Source organism: Sorex araneus, chromosome 5 (assembly GCF_027595985.1).
Source record: "Sorex araneus isolate mSorAra2 chromosome 5, mSorAra2.pri, whole genome shotgun sequence".
Classification (NCBI taxonomy): Eukaryota; Metazoa; Chordata; class Mammalia; order Eulipotyphla; family Soricidae; genus Sorex; species Sorex araneus.
Window position 1 is genome coordinate 26,666,741 of NC_073306.1, and position 22,825 is coordinate 26,689,565.

General features: G+C 35.3%; 1 protein-coding gene across 1 annotated transcript in view; it reads left to right on the forward strand.

The window, feature by feature from the left end:
• SPATA6 (spermatogenesis associated 6) overlaps window positions 1-22,825 on the forward strand; it is a 94,337-nt gene that overhangs the window by 67,180 nt on the left and 4,332 nt on the right. Inside the window, exon 12 of the mRNA XM_055138391.1 lies at window positions 9,523-9,595. Within this exon, the coding sequence (XP_054994366.1) occupies window positions 9,523-9,595 (73 nt within the window). The remainder of the gene's footprint in view (window positions 1-9,522; window positions 9,596-22,825) is intronic.

Sequence of the window (22,825 nt, forward strand, 5' to 3'; positions counted from 1 at the left end):
AAAAATTCTACTTTATTTGATATTGCTATACCTAAAATGGTTTCATTTGATTAGTGTTTTGCAGGTATTGTCTTCTTACTCTTTCAACTTTTCAGTTTATATTTAAGTGGTATTTTTTACTAACTTCTCTTAACCTAAAGTAGTGATTTTATTTTAATTGTAAGATTTACTAGGCAAAATCTGGAAACAATCCAAGTGCCCTAGAACAGAGGACTGGTTAAAGAAACTTTGGTTTATCTACACAATGGAATACTATGCAGCTGTTAGGAGAGATGAAGTCATGAAATTTGCTTATAAATGGATAGACATGGAGAGTATCATGCTAAGTGAAATGAGTCAGAAAGAGAAGGACAAACATAGAAAGACTGCACTCATTTGTGGAGTATAGAATAACATCACATGAGGCTGATACCCAAGGACAGTAGATACAATCTTCCAGTTGGAAGATTGCTTCATGAGTGGAGGGGAGAAGGCAGAGGGAATAGAGAAGGGATCACTAAGAAAATGATGCTTGGAGGAATCAGTCGGGATGGGAGATGTGTGCCGAAAGTAGATAATGGACCAAACATGATGACCTCTCAGTATCTGTGTTGCAAGCCATAATGCCCCAAAGCAGAGAGTGAGTATGGGGAATATTGTCTGCCATGGAGGCAGGGGGAAGGTGGGAAAGTGGGGGTATACTGGGGATATTGGTGGTGGGGAATGTGCACTGGTGGAGGGATAGGTGTTTGATCATTATGTGATTGTAACCCAAACATGAAAGCTTGTAACTATCTCACAGTGATTCAGTAAAATTTAAAAAAAAGAGATTTATTGATCTGTTAATATTGAATTTAGTATTTTTTGGATAAACTTATTTTTTTCCTTCTATTTTAACTTCCTTTCATTAATTTTATATTTTTTAATTCTTTCAAAGTAACTTGTACTTTTTTTTTTTTTTTGCTTTTTGGGTCACACCCAGCGATGCTCAGGGGTTATTCCCGGCTTTGCACTCAGGAATCACTCCTGGCAGTGCTTGGGGGACCATATGGGATGCCGGGGACCGAACCTGGGTCGGCCGCGTGCAAGGCAAATGCCCTACTCGCTGTGCTATTGCTCCGGCCCTAACTTGTACATTTTCATTTTCTATTTTGTTATATTAAAGGCTGAATATGTATACTTATTAAAATTTAAGAAATTTAATACAAGGGCATGTTAATTTTATCTTCCTCATGACTACTGTTACTACTCTTTATTACATTTTGCATATGTTATCATATATTATGTTGTCTATAAATGATATCCATTTGAGTATAATCATGTTTTATCCTTTTTTGGTTTTTTTGGCGATGGACACCCAGCGATGCACAAGAATTACTCCTAGCTTTGCACTCAGGAATTACTTCTAGCGGTGCTCAGGGAACCACATGGGATGCTGGGAATCGAATTTGAGTCTGCTGCGTGCAAGGCAAATGTCCTACCCGCTTTACTATTGCTCCAGCTCCTGTTTTATCATTTTGCCACTGTTCACCAAGCATCCCCAAGCTTCCTTAATTACTTTTTGTGATATTATTTTAGTATCTTCTTTAATGTTAGTAGATATGATTTCTACCAGATGGTTTCATTTTTTCTTTTATCTGTAAGTTTATTTACCAAAAAAATTATATATGTCTTATGTAGACTTTTTTCATTTGTTTGGGTGCTCAGGGGTTACTCCTGGCTTTGCACTTTAGAAATTGCTCCTGCAAACGCGGGGGATCATATGGGACACCAAGAATCCAACCCAGGTCAGACAAGTACAAGGAAATTGCCTTAGCCACTGTACTACTGCTCCAGCCCCTATCGTCTCTAGAATTCTAAGTTGGCAATTATTTTCAGCTACTAAACAATTTCATCTACACAATCTCATTTGTGTAGTATAACTAGCTGTTAGTTATACTGCTACTTTGAATCTGACAGTTTTAATTTTTAATAACTGATCATTGGTTTTTTTCAATTTTAAGTTGAAACATTATTATAGAAGTATTTACATTTAAAGAATAAAATTTAAAGAATAAACTATTTTTTTTTTAAATTTTGGTGTTACACTTGGTAATACCCAGGGTTTATTGCTGGCTCTGTACTCAAGGACCACTCCTGGTGTTACTTGGGGGACCATAGTTTTTTAAAAAGTAAATGTTCTATGAAACACCGTTCTATTGAAATATAGCATCTAGCCAGAAACCTAAGTAACCCTCCATGTTGCCCGGTAAAATCACAGCCTCTTTTGCTGCTAAGAGTAACCCAGTCTACTGATTTTAATGGAAATTATTTCCTTGCTTTTCTTAATAGTATCCTTCAGGGAGTATTTCTTCTTTAAAAAACAATTAAATAGGCCTTTTAATTTTTTAAGAGTCATTAAGCTTCTCCATCACTTTTATTCCAGCACTGTGTTTTTCTTACATTTTTATTTATTGAAAGATTGAGCTTCCCATAAGATTTTTGGTGTAGTTGAAAATCCTTTTTTCTACAATATTGAAGTTTGTAGTGGTATCTAGAGAATTAATCAATTTTTGTTTTGTTTTTGTTTTCAAGAACTGGATATCTTTCAGCAACAAGCACATAATAGGTCATTCATATTCCCTCTCGCTGTCTGTGGCAACTCCAGATGCCGAGATATACTGGAAGGGAGTTATAAAACTGGTGCTACTCCAATTTTGCCACCATTCCTCATTTATTTGCTTGAATGCTTCTAAAAATAAAACTTTCCTTTATTTATTTAGTCACTGTTTCCATGTCTATAATTGAAAAGCAAAATAAAATTATTTTAATTATTATATAATACATAAATATAATTATTAGAATAATAATTTAAACAGAATCATTTTATTAATTATTATTAATTTTTTACTTTATTGAACTGGATTGATAACACAGCAGGTAGGGCATTTGTCTTGCACGCGGCCAACCCGGGTTCGATTCCTCCGTCCCTCTTGGAGAGCCCGCAGTATACCAAAAGTATCTCCTGCACAGCAGAGCCTGGCAAGCTACGCATGGCGCATTCGATATGCCAAAAACAGTAACAAGTCTCACAATGGAGATGTTACTGATGCCCACTCGAGCAAATGATGAACAACAGGACAACAGTGCTACAGTGCTTATTTTATTACTTAAATATAATCATTTCATTTATTTTACCGTTTATTTTTTTAAATTTTCATAAGAAAGGTTTTTGTCCTTTTAACACCCTTCAAAGATTGGGAAGTTAGTTTCACTTTTTATTTGTATTTTAAATTTTTTATATTTTTGGTTTTTGAGGGACTACAGTATGGGACGCCAGGGATCAGACCCTAGCCAGCTGCATGCCCTACCCTGGTGTGCTATTGTTCTGACCCAAATTTTTGGTTCTTTGGCAACCAAACTTGGCAGTACTGAGGACTTTCTTGTGCCTCCGTGCTTATAGATCTTTCCTGGAAGTGCTCAAGAGCCCAAATGTGGTGTTGGGCTTCAAACTGGGTAAACTGCATATTAGGCAGGAACCTTACTCACTGTACTATATCTTTGGCCCTTTATTCTTCAATCTTTCTGAAGTTACAAACTTGAACCTATATGACATGTGTTTATATAATCCAGCTATTAATCTTAATGGGATGTTATTGGTGCTTAAAGGGACCCAGCCATGACCAATAGGAAACTCTTTATGTTGACTCCCAGTCATTTTGACATGACCCTGATAGACTCAAACTCTTTCAAGGCTCATCTTGTACAGTCTCTTACCCAGTCTTAACGCAGTAGTTTTTCTTAAAATAAATTCTCATTTGTTTTAATGAGAAGTTACATTTTCAGATAACAAAAAAATCTGTATAGTATTGATACTCATGTTATAAGAATATTTTAAGCTATTCACATTTTCTCCCTTTCTCTGTTTTCATAATTACACCTATTTTCAGAGAACATACCATTATATACTATTATACCTGTATATATGTATACATATGTACATATATACATCTTTATATTTAGTCCTACATATAAATTTAGTCCTGCTCACTTTCTTATGATAATGTTTTCATTTTCATGGACAGAATATCTCCTGACTTGCAAATAATCATTTGTTGTCTTTATGCCTTAAAATTAATTTGGATTAATATAAAAATCCTTGACTTACATGATTATTTTAAATAGGCTACTTGATCTTCCCTCAGTAGAATGTTGCCATCAATGTTAGCTTAAAATTAAATTTTCTTTGCCTTACAAAATTTCTTGTAAAAATGTATAATATTTTGGCAAACATGCTCTTAAATTATCATTCTCAATATTGGTTCTATTTCTTGACCTTAAATTGCATGTACTCTCTCTTTTGCTTGTTTCTTTTATTTCTTTTTGGACCTAAGAGATTAGCTTAGATCCAAAGATTAGCTTTGGACCATCTATATGCCTTGCATGCAGGAGTCCTAGGTTCAATCCCCAGCACTGTATGAACCTGCAAACACCACTAGGTGTGTCCCTAATGCAAAGCAAATTTTACTTATTACACATGTTGGATCTTATTTGCACATAATATGTATTTTATGCTCAATTTTCTGTCATGTCCTCATTTCTATAAAATAACATCCTTTTGTTATTTTGTCTTGTACAATGATATGCTGTGATTATTCATTCACTTTTGTTACATTTTATTTTTTGTTGTTTTTATGCCACACTTTGCTGTGCTCAGGGTTTACTTCTGACACTACAGTCAGAGATTACTCCTGGTGGTGCTCAGGGGACTGTATAGGATACTGGGGATCAGACCTGGGTCGGCTATGTGCATAGTGATCATATTACCCTCTGAATTATCTCTCCAGCCCAAATTCATTTACTTTCATTCTGGTCTTTTTGTTTGTGAAATTATCTTTTCATTCCTTATTCTGATTTTTCATATTTAACTTTTTTCCTGGCTTTTAAAATATCTATTGCATTTTTAAAATCAGAATTTTTTCTCATCTTATTAGGGAATTGAATAGAATTCTTAAATGGCTGCCAATTATTTTCATGTGCTAGTATTCTCACCCTTAGGTAGCTTCTTCTCAGCCTTAGGTCGTTTCTTCTCAGCATATACTGATTTGTGCAAGTAGTAGGCTATTGTAGAAATGATAGTGTGGTTTATTCAGCTAGATTATAAAAGATGTTGATGTTCTATCTCGTTTTCTTGTAAGATCACTTAACTCTGGACTAGTCAATTATCAGGTCACGAGAACATGGTAATTTATTTTCCATCTGTTTGTGAGCACGTGTGTGTGTGTGTGTGTGTGTGTGTGCTTTCTTTGATAGTTTCTTTTTTGCTCTTACCTTGGCTCTTCAAATATTTTCTAAAATTTAATTAATTCATGATGAATATTATTGTGAAATTATTTTCCTGAAGAAGGGGACATATTATTTAGATTCTTTTCTAATTCTTATAGTTTCAGAACTCTCTTAAATTTTTTTCTTTGTTTTTATCAAATATTCCAGAAGTATCACAACTTGAGTTTCCAAAATTTCCTGGCTTTCTTTTTCTTCTCAATTTTTATATAGAATTTTTCTTTCCTTTCATTTCTCTCCTCAATTTTGATTCTTTTCCCAGATGTTTCTATTCAGTGTAAAGTTTTATCTTCGAAGATGACTGGCCAGCTAGTTTAGAGAGTTAATGGGTCCCAGACTACTCCAGCTTCCTTCAATATTTACTGCAATCCCTTTGTCTCATACCATGGAAATTTGGGAAAACCTCTTCCAATTTTAGTTGCTATTCTTAAACTCCCTCAACAAGATTTTTGAGTCGATACTTTTGTGTTAATTTTATGTTACTGGTTTATCCAATGACTCGATGCTTTCTTCTGATTTCTCCTCAACAGATGTTCTTACACAAACTCATAATTATTAGTGAATTGTTCCCATCGTCTCATATTTCAGGAGTTTATGGATATATCTTGTCACGTAATTTTGTTGCAGATATTTCAGTTGGCTTTGTAATTCTTCTATTTTAAGTATTTTTAAATGTTTTATTGTATGAAATATTTTATTTTCTATAAAATATCAAGTATTTTATTGTGATGAAATATTTTATTTCATTATTTTACCTTAAATTGTACTACACACTGAGTTTTCGCATAGTGAACCCATTAGTAAGAGGCATTACACTAAGAAAACACAGCCTCTGACACCTCTACACATTTGCCCCCAGCCAGTATTTTATTGTCTCACAACATCTAGATTAGATCTTTTTGTTTGTCACCATTTCAGAAATATAATTATTCAGTATTTTTCTTTTGTGCTAGTTTCTTTACTGATTATTATGTTTTTGAAAGACATGTGCTTCATTTTTTTTATTGCTGTATATCAGGAGTCAATAAATTGTATCCCACAAGCAAAACCCAGACTTCTATTTAAAATAAAATTTTATTGGACCATGGACAGCATGTTTGTTAATGTTGCTTTTTCTCAAGTCACAATAGCAAAACTAATTGTGACATTCCACATAATCTGCATAACTGAACATATATGTATGTATATACATTATACATGTATGTATGTACTATATATGGCTTTTATATTATCAAGCTATATATTATATCTGATCTTTAAAAAAATTTTAAGTTCCCATTTCTCTGAAAATTTTTTCTTTAGTGTTTTTTCTAAGACTTGTTGCTGGAAATTTTTCTCATTTTTATTCCTTATTATTTGTTGATATGTCTACTGAATATGTAAAGACTTTTAAACTTGGGTACAAAGATCTATGTTGACAGATTCTTTTTCTTTAATTTAAAAATTTCATTTTATTGCTTCACTACTCCCATCATTCTTAAACATAGCTTCTTTTTTTAATAGAACATTTATTTTATTTTATTTTATTTTAAATGTATTGTTTTATTGAATCACCATGTGGAAAGTTTCAAAGCTTTCAGGTTTAGGTCCCAGTTATACAATGCTCGAATACCCATCCCTTCACTAGTGCACATATTCTGCCACCAAGAATCACACTATACCTCCCCCAAACCCCCCATCTCCCCAGCCCCCCACCCCGCCTATGTAACTGATAAATTTCACTTTACTTTCACTTTACTTTGATTACATTCAATATTTCAACAAAAAAACCTCACTATTATTATTTGGTGTTTCTCCCCCCCAAAGTCGGTCCTGCTGAAAAGGAAGCATTTGATAATTTGTTTTCCATTGCTGAGAATGAAGAGATATAAGGTCAAGTGGCCACACTAGCAGCCCCACGGTTTTGGATTTCAGTATTTTAGTATATTAGTAACTAAGTCCAGAGAAATATCTGCCAGAAATTGCATCATTGTAAGTTTGTACCTCTCAGCTACTTTATATTCCGCATATGAGTGCAACCTTTCTATGTCTGTCTCCTTCTTTCTGACTCATTTCACTCAACAAGACACTCTCCATGTTGATCCACTTATATGCAAATTTCATGACTTCGTGTTTTCTGACAGCTACATAGTATTCCATTGTGTAGATGTACCAAAGTTTCTTTAACCAGTCATCTGTTTTGGGGGCACTCTGTTTTTTTCCAGATTGTGGCTGTTGCAAACAGTGCTGCAAAAAGAACATAGAAATACAGATGTCATCTCTACTATACCTTTTTGCCTCTCCGGGATATATTCCCAGGAGTGATAATTGCTGGGTCAAATGGAAGATCAATTTCTAATTTTTTGAGAATCATCCATATTGTTTTCCAAAATGGCTGAACCAGTCGGCATTCCCACCAGCAGTGGCATTCCCAGCAGCAGAGTCCCTTTCTCCCCACATCCACGCCAACACCAGTCGCTTTTGTTTTTTGGGCTGTGGGCTAGTCTCTGTGGTGTGAGATGATGTCTCATGGTTGTTTTGATCTGCATCTCCCTGATGATTAGTGATGTTGAACATTTTCTCATGTGCCTCTCAGCCATTCGGATTTCTTCTTTGGGAAAGTTTCTGTTTATTTCATCACCCCATTTTTTTTTTTTATCGGGTTGGCAGTTTTCTTCTTGTGGAGTTCAACCAGTGCATTGTATATCCTTAATATCAACCCTTTATCTGATGGGTACTGCGTAAATATCCTTACCCATTCTGTAGATTGTCTTTGTATTTTGGTCACTGTTTCTTTTGAGGTGCAGAAGTTTCTTAGTTTGAGATAGTCCCGTTTATTTATCTCTGTTTTCACTTGCTTGGCCAGTGGCGTGTCAGCTTTGAAGATACCATTGGCTTCAAACAACATAGCTTCTTAAACATCTCCCACTTGTGGTCACTTTTCACCTGAGAAATATATACAACTCCTGATAATATGGGTATATTTTTAAAAGTATATTGTTAGAATAAATTTATTTTGAACAAGCTTTTAAGATTCTTCATGATTCATTACTCCCTCCTCCCAAGATATCTAGTAGTTTCTTTATTCATCAATACTAGTTCTTTGACCAGTTTATGTTTACCCCAAATCATATGAACTCAAGGAAATTTGCCTAAGAATTATCCTGACAATTTACTTCTTTTCAGAGCGTTTTAACTCTTATCTACTATATTATTAGTCTTTCTTCCCAATAAGCTTTTTATCTTTTTAGCAACATATGACTGAATGTCACTTTTTTTTTCTAAGTCCTTTTTAGATTAGCATGTTTGTCTACAATCTGGCAAGCTGCAGAATTTAGCAACTGTTTTGTCATGAACTTTTAGAAAAGATTAGTCACTGTGAGATCATAAAACTTTATGTATGGCAGATTCTCTCCAGTCTTCAGATTTACTGAGTGGTTCATTTAAAAATTCTGAGTGATCCATCCCCCCAAATACCCTTGGTATGAATCTAGTTTTTGTTTTGCTAGTGCCAGACCGCCACTTGTCTTCAGTTAAAAACTGTTACAGGTCCCTTAGTGTCAGTAATATTCCCAGGATTTTTTTTTTCATTATTTAAAATTTTTTTTCTTCTTTTATTTTAATTGAATCACCATGAAGATACAGTTACAAAGTTTTCATGTTTGAGTTTCAGTCATACAGTGATTGAACACCCATCTCTCCACCACTGCACATTTTCCACCTTCAATATCCCCCGTATCCCCCCTCATCCCATCCCTCCCCCTGCCTCTGTGGCAGACAGTTTCCCCCATACTCATTCTCTCTGCTTTTGGACATTATGGTTTGCAATACAGATACTGAGAGGCTATCACATTTGGTTCTTTATCTGTAGCACTGTAGTCCCGTTTTCCTCGATTTGCTCGAGCGGGCACCAGTAACGTCTTCATTGTGACACTTGTTACTGTCTTTGGCATATCAAATATGCCACGGGGAGCTTACTCTTGGTAGCGGTAGCTTGCTGGGCTCTCCGAGAGGGATGAAGGAATTGAACTCGGGTCGGCAGCGTGCAAGGCAAACGCCCTACCCCCTGTGCTATCTCTCCAGTCCTTTAGATATCAGTATTAAATACCGGTATATTTTTACATCCTGTCCAGCGGGTAGGGCGTTTGCCTTGCATGTGCCCGATCCGGGCTCAATTCCTCCTGTCCTTTATCTACTTTCAGCATATATCTCCCATTCTGAATGATCCCCTCTCTATTCCAGCTGCCTTCTCCCCCAGCTCATGAGGCAGTCTTCCAACCATGGAGCAATATTCCTGGCCCTTGTCTCTACTTCTGTGGGTATCAGTCTCATATTATATTATTTTATATTCCACAAATGAGTGCAGTTATTCAATGTCTGTCCCTCTCTTTCTGACTAATTTCACTTAGTATTATACTTTCCATATCCATCCACTTAAAAGCAAATTTCATGACTCATGACTTCATATTTTCTAGAACTGGAGCTGTGCTATTGCTCCAGCCCCTGTGAAGCTTATTTTAATGTGCTGGCACTAAAAATGGTGCCATAATTATGCAGTTGTGATGGATATTCCATGAAACATGGTAATTATTGTTGCCATAACTAATTACCACAAAATTACTGGTTCAGATTGATGATCTATGTTTTATATGATATAAAATATTTTTATTTTATTTAAAACCAGATCTCACTAGGCTGAAATCAAGGTATCAAACCAGGTTGTTTCTTTAAAGGTTCGAGGAAAGGATTTACTTTCATGCCTTACTAACTTCTGGCACTCATCCACATTTCTTGTCCCTCATTAGCAAAGCTATCAACATGCATCTCCTGGCCTTTATTTAATCTGATACCTCTCTGTGTCAGATTACAGTTATGAAAAGTTCCTCTACTTTTAAGAATTTTTTGGATTAGATTACCCAACCATAATAATCAAGGTAATATCCACATTTCGTCCTAAATGAATTCTGAAAAATTCCTTATTGCCATATTAGATAACATTCAGTGGCTCTGGAATTGAGACTTGGGCATTGTTAAATATTGACACTGGCACATACACCAGTGGTACACACTTGGATGTGGCTTAATTAACACAAATTGCAGCACCAGCATTAATGTGTTAAAGGACTATTATTTTGATTACCACATTAACATCTTTTTAGTATTCCCTTCTTCAGCTATTCTTAAGATTTTTCTTTGTCTTTTATTTTTAGCAATTTAATATTATGATTTTGTATTTATCCTGTTGGGCATTTGAAGGGTTTCTTAAAAGGTACATGTTAGATTTACTTTTTGTGTGCCATGTGTCTTTAATATCTTTACTTTCATTCCTGGGTATTTTGATGGATCTTTTATAGTATGAATTTTTTAATCTTGACTTGCATGTTTGTCCTTAATTAAAGTTTTTTTATTTCTTACACAAAAAAGCCCATGCTTCCTCTCCTTTTTGCTTATGCTTTTTCTAATCTATGTATAAAAACTTTAACTAATCATGGTTCTGAAAATATTCTCTATTTTAAAACAATTTATATCACATTGCCTTTCATATTAGACTAACAGTGCATGTGGATTTGATTTTTATTTATAAAATAAATAAAAATTTACTTATAAAATGTGAGATTTGGATAATTTTATTTTTCCCATGTGATTTTAAGCCAGCATCTTTCTTCAAAAAGTCATTTCTTTTACACTATTATTACACATAGATAGTCCTGGTTTCTGTTCTATTCTGTTGGAACTGTAAATATGTTTTCCGAATTTGCTTCTCTTTCACTTGTTTGTTAGTGTAATAAAGCTATCTTTTCACAATCACTACAGTTATAACAGTGTGTAGTAGATATAAGTCTACTTTGTTCTTGCTTGCATATTAGTATTGTAATTCTTAGTTCTTTAAGTTTGCAGCATAGTTTCAGAATCAGCATGCCAGTTTAAGACAAAACCTTCTGGATTTTTATTCGGATTATTCTGCGCCTATGTTTTGATTAGGGGACAATTGCCAGTACTGTCTTCCAAGTGATGAAAATGCTGTTTTAATTTAATTTCTCCCAATTAAATTATATAGTTTTTATATTAGTAATCTGACACGTCATGTATTAGATTTATTTCTAGATATTTATATTTTATGTAATTATAAATTATATTTGTAAAAGTCTTCTATTTGTTCTTGATCTAATATGAATGCTAGATTTATGTATGGCCATATTCTGGTTATTATTTTTATCTTACACTTATATATCAATGTTACTTGATGGAGTTTTGAATGTCCCATAATCTGAAAATTATGGGCATTTTGTGAACGTTATCCTCATTAGTCATTATACCTTTTTTTTCTTGCCTTATTATTCTATTTAGGAAATTCTAAAATAACACGGTGGAAGTGGTGCTCGATGACATACTGCCCTTGAGCAACATGGGCCCACGCATCAGGCTCCTGAGCCCCTAAGAACAATGGGTATAAACTCCCCCCGCCAACAAGTAAAAGAGTTTCAGGGAGAGAGCTTAAAGGGATGGAGGGCTTGCTTTGCCTGGGGAAACCCCAAGTTTATCCTAGCTATGAAATATAAAACTGCATGGTCACTTGAATAACACCTGGTATAGCACTGGTAGCTCCCACACATAGTTATGCCTTTGATGATCCCCAAACACAGTTAAGGTGATTCTGGTAATCTCCAGTACTATGGGCTTTAGAATCATCACATCACCAAGAATAAATACCAGGCCTGCTGGTCTGCACACCCAGGCCAAACATTGCTGAACACTGCTTGGGAACACCTCCCACAAAAGTGTTTATCTTTGAATTTTTATTACAGATAATCTTAGTGCATTTATTGAGGGGATCATGCATTTTCTTTTTCTTTTAATATGGCGAATCACTTGATTTACAAATATTAAAGTCATGTATAAAAAGAATAATACTCAGTAATAATTATATATCACTAATTTCATATTACATTAGCAATCTTATAGAATAACTATAAAATATGCAATATGTAAAAATTATAACTAGTCTAAAGTATTTATTTGTATTTTTATTAATATTATGTGGTTTACAGTATTGTCAGTAATGGTTTCCCATGCACATAAGTCCAGTACCACACCCACCACCAATATGCCCATTTCACTCCCTCAAAAGCCCTAGTGCCCTTCTTCTCAACTCGCCCTTCTACCAATTGAAGTGTGTGCATCAGTTCTGTTATGCTGCCTTTGGACCTTTGTTGATACCATGTGTATCTTTAAGTCCTACATGTAAGAGAGATCATTCTTTATCTTTCTTTTCCTTCAGACTAACTTCACTCAGCATAATATCCTCTAGTTCTGTCCAGTTGCTAAGAATTGTATGATTCTGATCTTTTTTAGGATGCATAGTATCCTATTGTATTATATAAAACACAACTTGAACTCCTTTTAGTATAAAGAAATGCAAGCAGAACTTGGATGCATAGGAGAGAGGATACAGGGTAGACTAGAGTAAGTTGACCTTCAAATGAAAATGTCAGATTAGTGCCTAGGTGTGCCATCACTGAATCACGTGATATATAAATATTTTTCTTCATACTATTTTCCATAGAGACTGTGATGAATGGCATTTTCAGGGCTCCTTTCTTCGATATTCTCAACTACTACTACACTTGTTTTTATTTCTAAGCTTTTTGATACAAACCTTTCTCATTGGTATGAAGTGATAACTCATTGTGGTTTAAATTTGCATTTCCTTAATAATGTGATATAAACATTTTTTTTGTTAAAGTTGTATGATTTCTTTATGTATTTTGGATATCAACCTCTTGTCAGATGTATGATGTACAAATAATTTTTCCTGATTGCTAGGTTGACATTTTTTTAGGGGATGGGGTTTGATTGTTTCTTTTTCTGATGTAAAAAGTTTTAGTTTGTTGTAGTCACATGTTATTCTGAATGCTTTTGTTTCATGTGCTAATAATGTTAAATCTCCAAATGCATTACTGATTTTGAAATCCTGGAGCATTTCACCTATTGTTTTTTCTACTTATGTTGTGGTTTGGGGTCTAATATACAATTTTTTTTATCCATCAATTGAGCCAGTTTTCATGTATGACTTTTAAATGTTGTCTAGTGTTCTCTTTTGTATGTGATAGTATGGTTTTCTCCACATATATTGAACCCTCATCCACTAATAGAGTGAGATGAACAAACACTTCCCCAAAAAAGACATACAGATGGCCAACAAGCTTATGAGAAAGTGCTCACCGTCACTCATACTTAAGGAAATGCAAATCAAAACAACAGTGAGATATACCCTTGAGAATGACACATAATCAAAGTCTAGAAACAGCCAGTGTTGGCAGGGTTGTGGTGAGAAAGTAACCCTCATCCCCTATTGGTGAGAATGTTGTCTGGTTCAGTCTCTGTGGAAATCAATAAGAATAGAACTACTGTGCAACTAAGCAGTACCTCTTCCTGGATTCTCCCAAAACACAAAAAAACATTAATTTGAAAGGATAATATGCACACTTAAGTTCATTATTACACTTAGTACAATAGCTAAGATGTGGAAACAACCGAAATACCCAACTATGGATGAGTGGGTCAAGAAGTTTTGGGTATATATACCAATGGAATACTATGCAGTTCTAAGAAAGAACAAAATCATGCAATTCTCAGCAACATGAATGGAACTAGAGGATATCATGCTATGTGAAATCAGTCAGAAGGAAATGAATAGATACAGAATGATTCTCTCATATGTGGGATTAACATAACATGGTAACAAAAAAGGCCCAAAGGCAGCATCAGAGAAGAATTGATATAATTAATACAATTGAGTTCGTAGAAATGGGGTATGTTAGGATGAGGGGTGTTGAGGTACTGGGGAGGAAGGGAAGTGGGTTTATTGGTGATGGGTATGGTGTTGGAATCATATGCATGGGAAATCATTATTTTATCATAACAATATTTTAACATTATTGTAAGCTGACCACAGAATCTTGAAAAAAAAAATTCAAACAAAAAAGTTATGTTTGAATTGAAGAGCCTTTGCTTTTTTTAATATGTGATCTTGACTTCTTTGTCACAAATTGGGTGCCTGTGTATGTGTGAATTTCCTTTGGGTTCTCTATTTCCTTGGTCTATGTACAGTTTTTGTAATATTTCTTAATTTTTTAAGCTACTATTGGTTGGTTATGTTGATTGAAGTCAGAGAGCATAATGCATTTCCTTTTAATTTCTTTGAGAGTTATTTTGACTATTTGGGAATCTCATGGTTCCATGAGTATTTTTTAATTGTATTTTAAAATGGCATTCATTAGTACTTTGATATGTACTATTTGATTGGTTCTTTAATTGGTACTAATGAATTTGTATGTTGTATCAGCTAAGGGCATTTTAATAACTTTAAATCCATGAACATGAGATGGCCTTCCATTTCTTTGTAGCTTCTAATTTTTTAACCATATCTAGTAAAGTCAAACCCAGAGTTTTTAATGTATAAGACTTTTACCTCCTTTATTAATTTTATTTCCTCATATTTTATCTTATTAAAATTGTAAAAAGTTATTTTCATAATTTTCCTTTCCTCTAAATGACTCTGAATAATTGTTCATTTCTTTCCTCTAAATGATTCTGAATAATTGTTCATTTCTTTCCTCTGGGGGAGTTATTGGGCCACATTGGTGATACTCAGGGGCTATTTTTTACTTTGATTTAGGTGTGACCTCTGGCAGTACTCAGGAAACTATATGTAGTACCAGGGATTCTAATCAGGGTCAACTCCATATCAGGCAGCCCCCTGTACTATCTCTAGCTGTTTTTTCAATTTTCCTTTGTTGTCCAATTTGTTTGCATATGGGTGTTCACAGTCATTTCTTAATGATCCTTTAAAAAATTATTCAGTTGAAACATTGCCTGTTTAATTTCTTTGTTATTATTGGTGTTTTTTCTTTGTTCTATATGAGTGTAATGTGAGATTTATCCATTCTATGGATCCTTTCAATTAATCGGCTCTTAATTAATTTGTCTTTTGTATATGTTTTTTGTTTTCATTTCATTTGTATTTGACCTCATTTTATTATTTACTTCCTTCTGCTGGCTTTGGTTCTGTTTGTTATATCCTCTAAAAAAGTTTTAATTGAAGTAATGTTGGTGTATAAGACTATAGATTTTAGGGAAATGGTTTTATGCCTCTTCAAAATATAGGTTGTCCCACCACAATCACCACCAAAGTTCCAATAAGGTTCTTTTCTATTTCCTTCAGGTGTAAGGTTATTATGTTTACCAAAAACTTTACTTGTGTGTCTATATTCCTACAAATTGCCCTCTATACTTGTATGTCATAATTATAAAGATAGTTAATAAATATATTTTGTTTTTTTCAGGATGAGAGAGACCTAGATAAAGAAGATGAATTGGAACTGAAAAGAGGCCTTTTGTATAGAGACTGTGCTTATGACAGTGACCCTGAGTATAGGTATAAACTTACTAGTGCTGTGTATAGAGAACTCATAAAAAAAAGAACCTGATTTTTAAAGATGGAGTTATAGGGAATTTAAATTCAGATTAATAATTATTTTAATAATTATGTAATATTAACTATGAAAAATCCTGTTAGTGTAGTTTAAAATTTTATAGCTGCAAAGTATTAATGAAAATGCGTAGAGTTTGATGGTACTTTTCATCCAACATTTTTTTCCCTTTGGTTTTTTTGGGTCACAGGCAGTGATGCTCAGGGGTTACTCCTGGCTCTGCACTCAAAAATTACTCTTGGTTGTGCTTGGGGGAACCATACGGGATGCAGGGAATTGAGCCTGGGTCAGCCGTGTGCAAGACAAATGCCCTACCCACTGTACTATCGCTCCAGCTCCTCATCCAACTTTTAATAGTGTATTTGTGGGGGCTGGAGCAATAGCACAGCGGGTAGGGCGATTGCCTTGCACGCGGCCGACCCGGGTTCGATTCCCAGCATCCCACATGATCTCCTGCCTGAGCGATTACTGAGTGCAAAGCCAGGAATAACCCCTGAGCATCGCCAGGTGTGCCCAAAAAGCAAAAAAAAAAAATATAGTGTATTTGTATGCTCTGCAAATCCATATACCCAGTGCTTGTTTTAGGATATGTTTATTTAAATCCAGATAACATCTCCCAGAACTTTAGGTCACGGGTAATTCTTTGTTAGTAACAGAAGAGAAATTTTGCAAATGTTACTGATAATGAAATCTTTACTTAGAATTTTTTTGTGGTGAGTTCCACCTGACAATGCTCAGGGGTTATTCCTGGCTCTATACTTAGGAATTATTTCTGGCGATGCTCAGGGGAACCATATGGGATATCAGGGGTCAGCCAAGTCAGCCACATGCCAGGCAAATTCTTTACCTTCTAAACTATCACTCCGGCCCCCTTGTTTGGAATTTTTTTACAACAAAATTCTATAAAGATATTTTTTAAGTTCCGTGTCATTTTTAATAAAATGTACCATTAGAAAAATTTTATAGAACATTTATTTGTATTCACCATTTCTTCTCTCCATTTGTATATTGAAATTTTGAATTAAAACTCTAACCACCCCTGGAAAAAAAATAAATAAATAAAATGAAACAGTCAAAAAAAATGTACCATTAGAATGTAAGTATAATTTTGAGATAATACATTAAAGATTATTTGAATCTTTTGATGTTTGTTATCCAACTATTACTGTATGGGTTTTCACATAAGTTTCCTGGAGAGCAACCTAAGAGAAAATAAAGAAAAAGCTCTAGATTTATTGCTTCTTGGAGCTTTGGGCTCAAATCTCCAGTAAACTAAGTACTGGAGTACTAATAAGTTCAGCATCCTGTGAACATGTAAGAACTTCTCCTTTTGGAGACTTACATAAAGTATAATTGTTAACTCCTTTCCTAAAATCACATCCACTTAACCTAGAGGTGCCCAGGGTCTCTCATCAAGGCAAAGCAAATAATATATAACTTACAAATGTTTAAAAAATTTTTTTCCAAGCAGGGAAAAATAAAGGAAGATCCAAGAAAGAAAAATTTTTTATCATTTATTACACTGTCCCCTAGATATCTATTTTATGGATTAGCATCTCAAGTTTAAGTTCCTAGTCAATATAATTATAATTTGACTGAACAATAATAGTGAATAAAGTGGCTTTCAAACTTTTGTGAGCATAATAATATTCAGGTTGCATTTATTCATTTACTTACTTGTCAGGGAGGGTTAGGAGCTACACGCAGCAGTACTTTGGGGCTATTTCTGACTTTGTGTTTGGGCCTCACTCTCTACATTGCTCAGGGGATCATGTGGTATCTGGAACTGAACTCAGGTCAACTGTCTACAGGGCAATCTCCTTAACCACTGTATTATGTCTCTACCCTTCGGGTTGCTTCTTAAAAATAAGGATTTCTGCTACAGAGTATAATTCTTTTTTATGGAAAGAAAGAATACATTTTATTTAGAAAGAATACATTTAAACATTTTAAGACATGATCATGAATGATTTTCATGCAAGTACTGTAAGTACTGCATTTTGGAAAGCACTAGTCTTTAAAGCTTGTTATAGATTTATCAGTATTTGTTCTTTTCTAGCTCACCAAGAATTTTTTTTAATCTAATAGGGCTGGTTTGATACTTCTTAAATAAAGAGTTTTTGGAGTTTAAGAAAAGTTTGGCTTACACATTTTGTGACTATTTTATAACCTTGTTACTTTTTTAAATACATACTCGAGTCAATAAAAGAGTGGTCAGTCCTTCAAGATCTCTTGTAAGAGTGTCTTAAATATTAATTCCATAAGATACTAAATTATTTTTTTCTCAAATTACAAGATATGCTGGGTTGAGTCACTCCTATTCTACTTTCCCTCTCCAAGGTGAGACAATACACTCTCAAAGTAAACATCCACTTGTCTTGAGAGTGTGATCAGCAAAAATTAAGAAAACACTTAGCACCTTGGTTTAATATAACCTTTGGAGACACACATCAGCATGAGTTTAGAGGAAGTCTGCATGGACATCAGTATAACTTCTCCCTCAAAAATAACAACAAAATTGGCAAAAACAGAGTAAAAACAGTAAGAACTCTGACCAAAGACATATGAACCACAAGCTACAGAGCCACAGTAAGAGTAATAGGAGTCTTTTATTTCTCCACCCCACCTCATAGCTTCATGGTAGATTCTACTAGGGAAATCATGCTGAAAGAGCAACAGTTGTGACCCTGGACAGGATTTGCTTTATAGAGAGCAGAGTGTGGGAAAAACCATGTGCAGGGGGAACTAATAGAAGCAGTGATGTACTGACAAATGGTAAAGGAAGATCCATTCGCCTGCTAGTTGTTGGAGCAGATAACAGAGATTTAGGCACAAGTGAGTCAAAATTGACCTTGATGAAGTTGTACTTATCTCTGGTAATCTAGAAGATAATGTGTGTGCATAAGGCTGTTGTTTTACATAAACTCAGTCATTTCAACAGAATATTATGGGAACTGCAAAGAAATGGGAAAATGTGACCTATCCACATAGAAAGGGATTTACTGAAACTTCTTTGAAGAGACCCAAATGTTGGATATTTAGCAGATGTTTTCCAAGAATTAAAGGAATGTATTAAGAATTAATGGGGCACATAGTGACTCATCAAGTAGATAAACAAATGTTTTTCTCATCAGAAAAATAAGCCCAAGGACCCTGGGATGTAGTTTAGTGGTGGTTCACTTGCCTTGCATGTACAAGGACTGGATTCAGTCCCTAGCAGCACTACCAATAAAATAAAATAAAAATGTTCAGCTATCAGTACTTAATCTTACAATCTAGATGTACTTTGCAGCTACCAAGCATAAAGTCTGAGAGATAATGGTTTCTGCAAGAAGAAAAGAATGGGTAATTAGAGCACTTATATTCCAGCCATCACTGACTCACACATTCTGGTCATGTTCATGTTGGTCATCACCATTAAGAATGAAACTCACTGAAACAATCTCATAAAACAAGGAGTTAATAACTGAATCTCTACTTTCAGTATTTTGGAATTTGAGAGCTCTTTAGAGGAAACTATATATAAACTTCTTTCTCTCTTTATAGTCTGTGTGTCTATTTTTAAACACTTGGTGTTGAAGCTTTACGATTCCTAGAACAAGAGTACTTTTGATGTTCTTTCCTTCTTTTATTGACTTCTACATATATTAAAAAGTTCTTAAGATTACAACTTAAAATTCTCTACTGAGGGACGGAGACATAGTACAGCAGTTAAGGTGTTTCTTTCATGTGGTTGACTGGCCCTTGCTTGACCTCTGATACTACATATGGTCCCTTTTAGCACTGCCAGGAGTGACCCCTGAAGACCACTGAATGCAGCCCCAAAATTCTAAATAAAATAAAATTCTATGCTTCGTTATGCACTTCAGGCATTACAATGATGTTTGAACATGAGTCCTGACTAGAAACTGCATGCTATAATGCTTTTATAGACGGGAATTAGCCACTAAAAGAAAAAAAGCAAAAATAAAAATAAAATTTATGTTTATAGAATTTTGCCCTTCCATAACTCTACTCAAAAATTCTATCTATGCTACTCTGTAGTAGCACTGTCGTCCTGTTGTTCATTGATTTGACTGAGTGGGCACCAGTAACGTTTCCATTGTGAGACTTGTTGTTACTGTTTTTGGCATATCGAATATGTCACGGGTAGCTTGCCAGGCTCTGCCATGTGGGATGTTCTCAGTACCTTGCTGGACTCTCCTAGAGGAATGGAGGAATCGAACCCAGGTCCGCCACGAGCAAGGCAAACGTCCTACCCACTGTGCTATCGCTCCAGTTGAGCTCTCTGTAGTGTATTTTGTAATATACTACTTTTCTGTTTGTTTACACATGCTTTGAAGCTACCAATAGTAGAAACATGCTCAATATGAATACCTTTTGGGGAGTTACTTTTCCACTCTCTACTACTTTCCAATAAACTTTTCTGCTCTTCAAAAATTATTTGTAACAGAATATCAAATAGTAAATTTTGATTACTAGGCACAACAGTTTCAATCACTTCCCAGTTGTTAACTCTCTGATTAGTTAGAAAATGTACTTAGATGTAATAAGTAGCCAAAAGATGTCTTTGATATTAATAAACGGACAGAAAAAAATCTAAATCAGACATAAACCTAAAAATATATTTTTAAGTGAGAATGTTACTTAGTTTTAGTTTTAATTTGTTAGAACTTGAGTTATCAGAATTATTTAAGATTTTTACATTAAATATTTCAGATTTGGTTTTTCTGTTCTTTACACTTTTGTCTAGAATAATATACATTGGTTGGGTTTCTGCATACTTTGTGTTCTTTATAACATCATAAACTTTGTAGCTTAGGTATCTAGAAAAGTTTTATCAGAAACTTTTGAAAAAGGAAAGTTTTAGATTCATATTTTAAAAAATAACCGTGGAAATTAGAATAGACTGTTTAATATTGACACTCTGTATCTTTAGAGTATCATATGTCCAACAGTCAACTTCTAGTATCCTGAAAGAATGTTAAATAGGCAATAAAACTGTTTCTATGTCTAGTAGTTCTTGTCAGAGTAACCTAATTTTTAAATAAATTCTTACAAAGTAATATATTAAATTTAACTTTCATTTTAGAGTTATTTATAGCATGTGTATAGCTAAATAGGCAATTATAACTAGATCCTATTTGATGGACTTCTGACATGATAATGACAGAAAAGATTATTATTAGCAATCTCAAATTAACCTTGGGAGCTATAATTAGTATTTACTGGCATTATGCTCAGAATTTATATCACTATCACTGTCATCCCATTGTTCATTGATTTGCTCAGGCGGGCGCCAGTAACATCTCCATTCATCCTAGCCCTGAGATTTTCGCAGCCTCTCCTTACTCGTTTTTCCCAACGATTGGAGGCTCTTATCATGTGCCAGTTGCTGACCACAAGAATAATGGGATGCCAGAATTGAACCTCAGTCAGCCGTGTGCAAGCCCTACCTGCTGTAATAATCATTCCAGTTGTGTGTTTTGGGTTCAAGGTGTTGCTCAGGGATTACTCCTGGTAGTACTAGGGAAGATCACAGAAGAGCCTGACAAGCTCCCCTGTGGTGTATTCGATATAACAGAATTTTTTTTTTTTTGCTTTTTGGGTCACACCCAGCGATGAACAGGGGTTACTCCTGGCTCTGCACTCAGGAATTACCCCTGGCGTACAGTTTTGGATTTCTGATATCAGGGGACCATATGGGATGCTGGGAATCGAACCCGGGTCGGCCACATGCAAGGCAAATGCCCTACCCGTTGTTCTATCGCTCCAGTCCCTAGTTAAACTGTCTTTAAGAATAAAATGTGTTTATTACTTTGGAGTAAGACATGAAAATACTTTTTTAATTTTTATTTTTTTTATTGAATCACCATGAAAAAAGTTACAAAGCTTTCGGGTTTAAGTCTCAGTCATACAATGATGAAACCCCCATCCCTCCACCAGTGCACATGTTCCACCAACAACAACCCCAGTATGCCTCCCTCCCACCTCCCCACCCCACCTGTGTGGCTAATGATCTTCACTTTATTCTCTCTTTGAATACATTCAATATTTCAACAGAGGGGCCGGAGCGATAGCACAGCAGGTAGGGCGTTTGCCTTGCATGCGGCTGACCCAGGTTCGATCCCCGGCATCCCATATGGTCCCCCAAGCACCGCCAGGAGTAATTCCTGAGTGCAAAGCCAGGAGTAACCCCTGAGCATCGCTGGGTGTGACCCAAAAAAGCAAAAAAAAATATATTTCAACAGAAAACTCACTATTATTATTTGGAACTTTCCCCCAACAATCAAACCTGCTGAAAAGGCGTCATTTGATAGTTTGTTTTCTATTGCTGAGAATGAAGAGTATATGAGCTCACGAGAGTTGGCGTACAGTTTTGGATTTCTGATATCAGTAATTAAGTCCAGAGAGATTTGCCAGAAGTCGCCGAAAGAAATGACCGAGAGAGAAAAACCTTTCCCCTACCAGGGCAGCATGGGTTTGTAGCTCAGTTCACAGTCTAGATGCATTTCTGTAAGAAGCCGCTGGGTGCCAAAAGTTAGTAGGCCTCCGGGATCATAGTCTTTTCTCTCTTGGCCGTTTCTTTCTGCGGGGGCAGAGGTGGTAGCAGGTCCCATGTGGCAACCGCTATCTTATAGAGCCCACTAACCACAGGTATGAGCTTGCAGTGACTTGGAGCACAGGAGATCTCGGAATGGGGGGTGTTACCGGCACGCTCTCCGCCCAGACAGATCCGGAGCGGCTGCACACAAAATGGCTCCTCTGCTCCTAAAAGACTGATCCCGGATGCCTGCTAACCACTTTTGGCACCCAGCGGCTTCTTACAGAAATGCATCTAGACTGTGAACTGAGCTGCAACCCCATGCCGCCCCAGGAGGGGAAAGGTTTTTCTCTCTCAGACATTTCTTTCTGCAGGGGCAGCGACAGTGGCACCCACGTGGCAACCACCATCTTATAGAGCCCACTAACCATAAAAAATATTCTTAAGCGTCCTCAAGTTAATAGGTTGACTATTAGATCAGTTTTAAGTGTAGTTCTTTTTTTTTTTT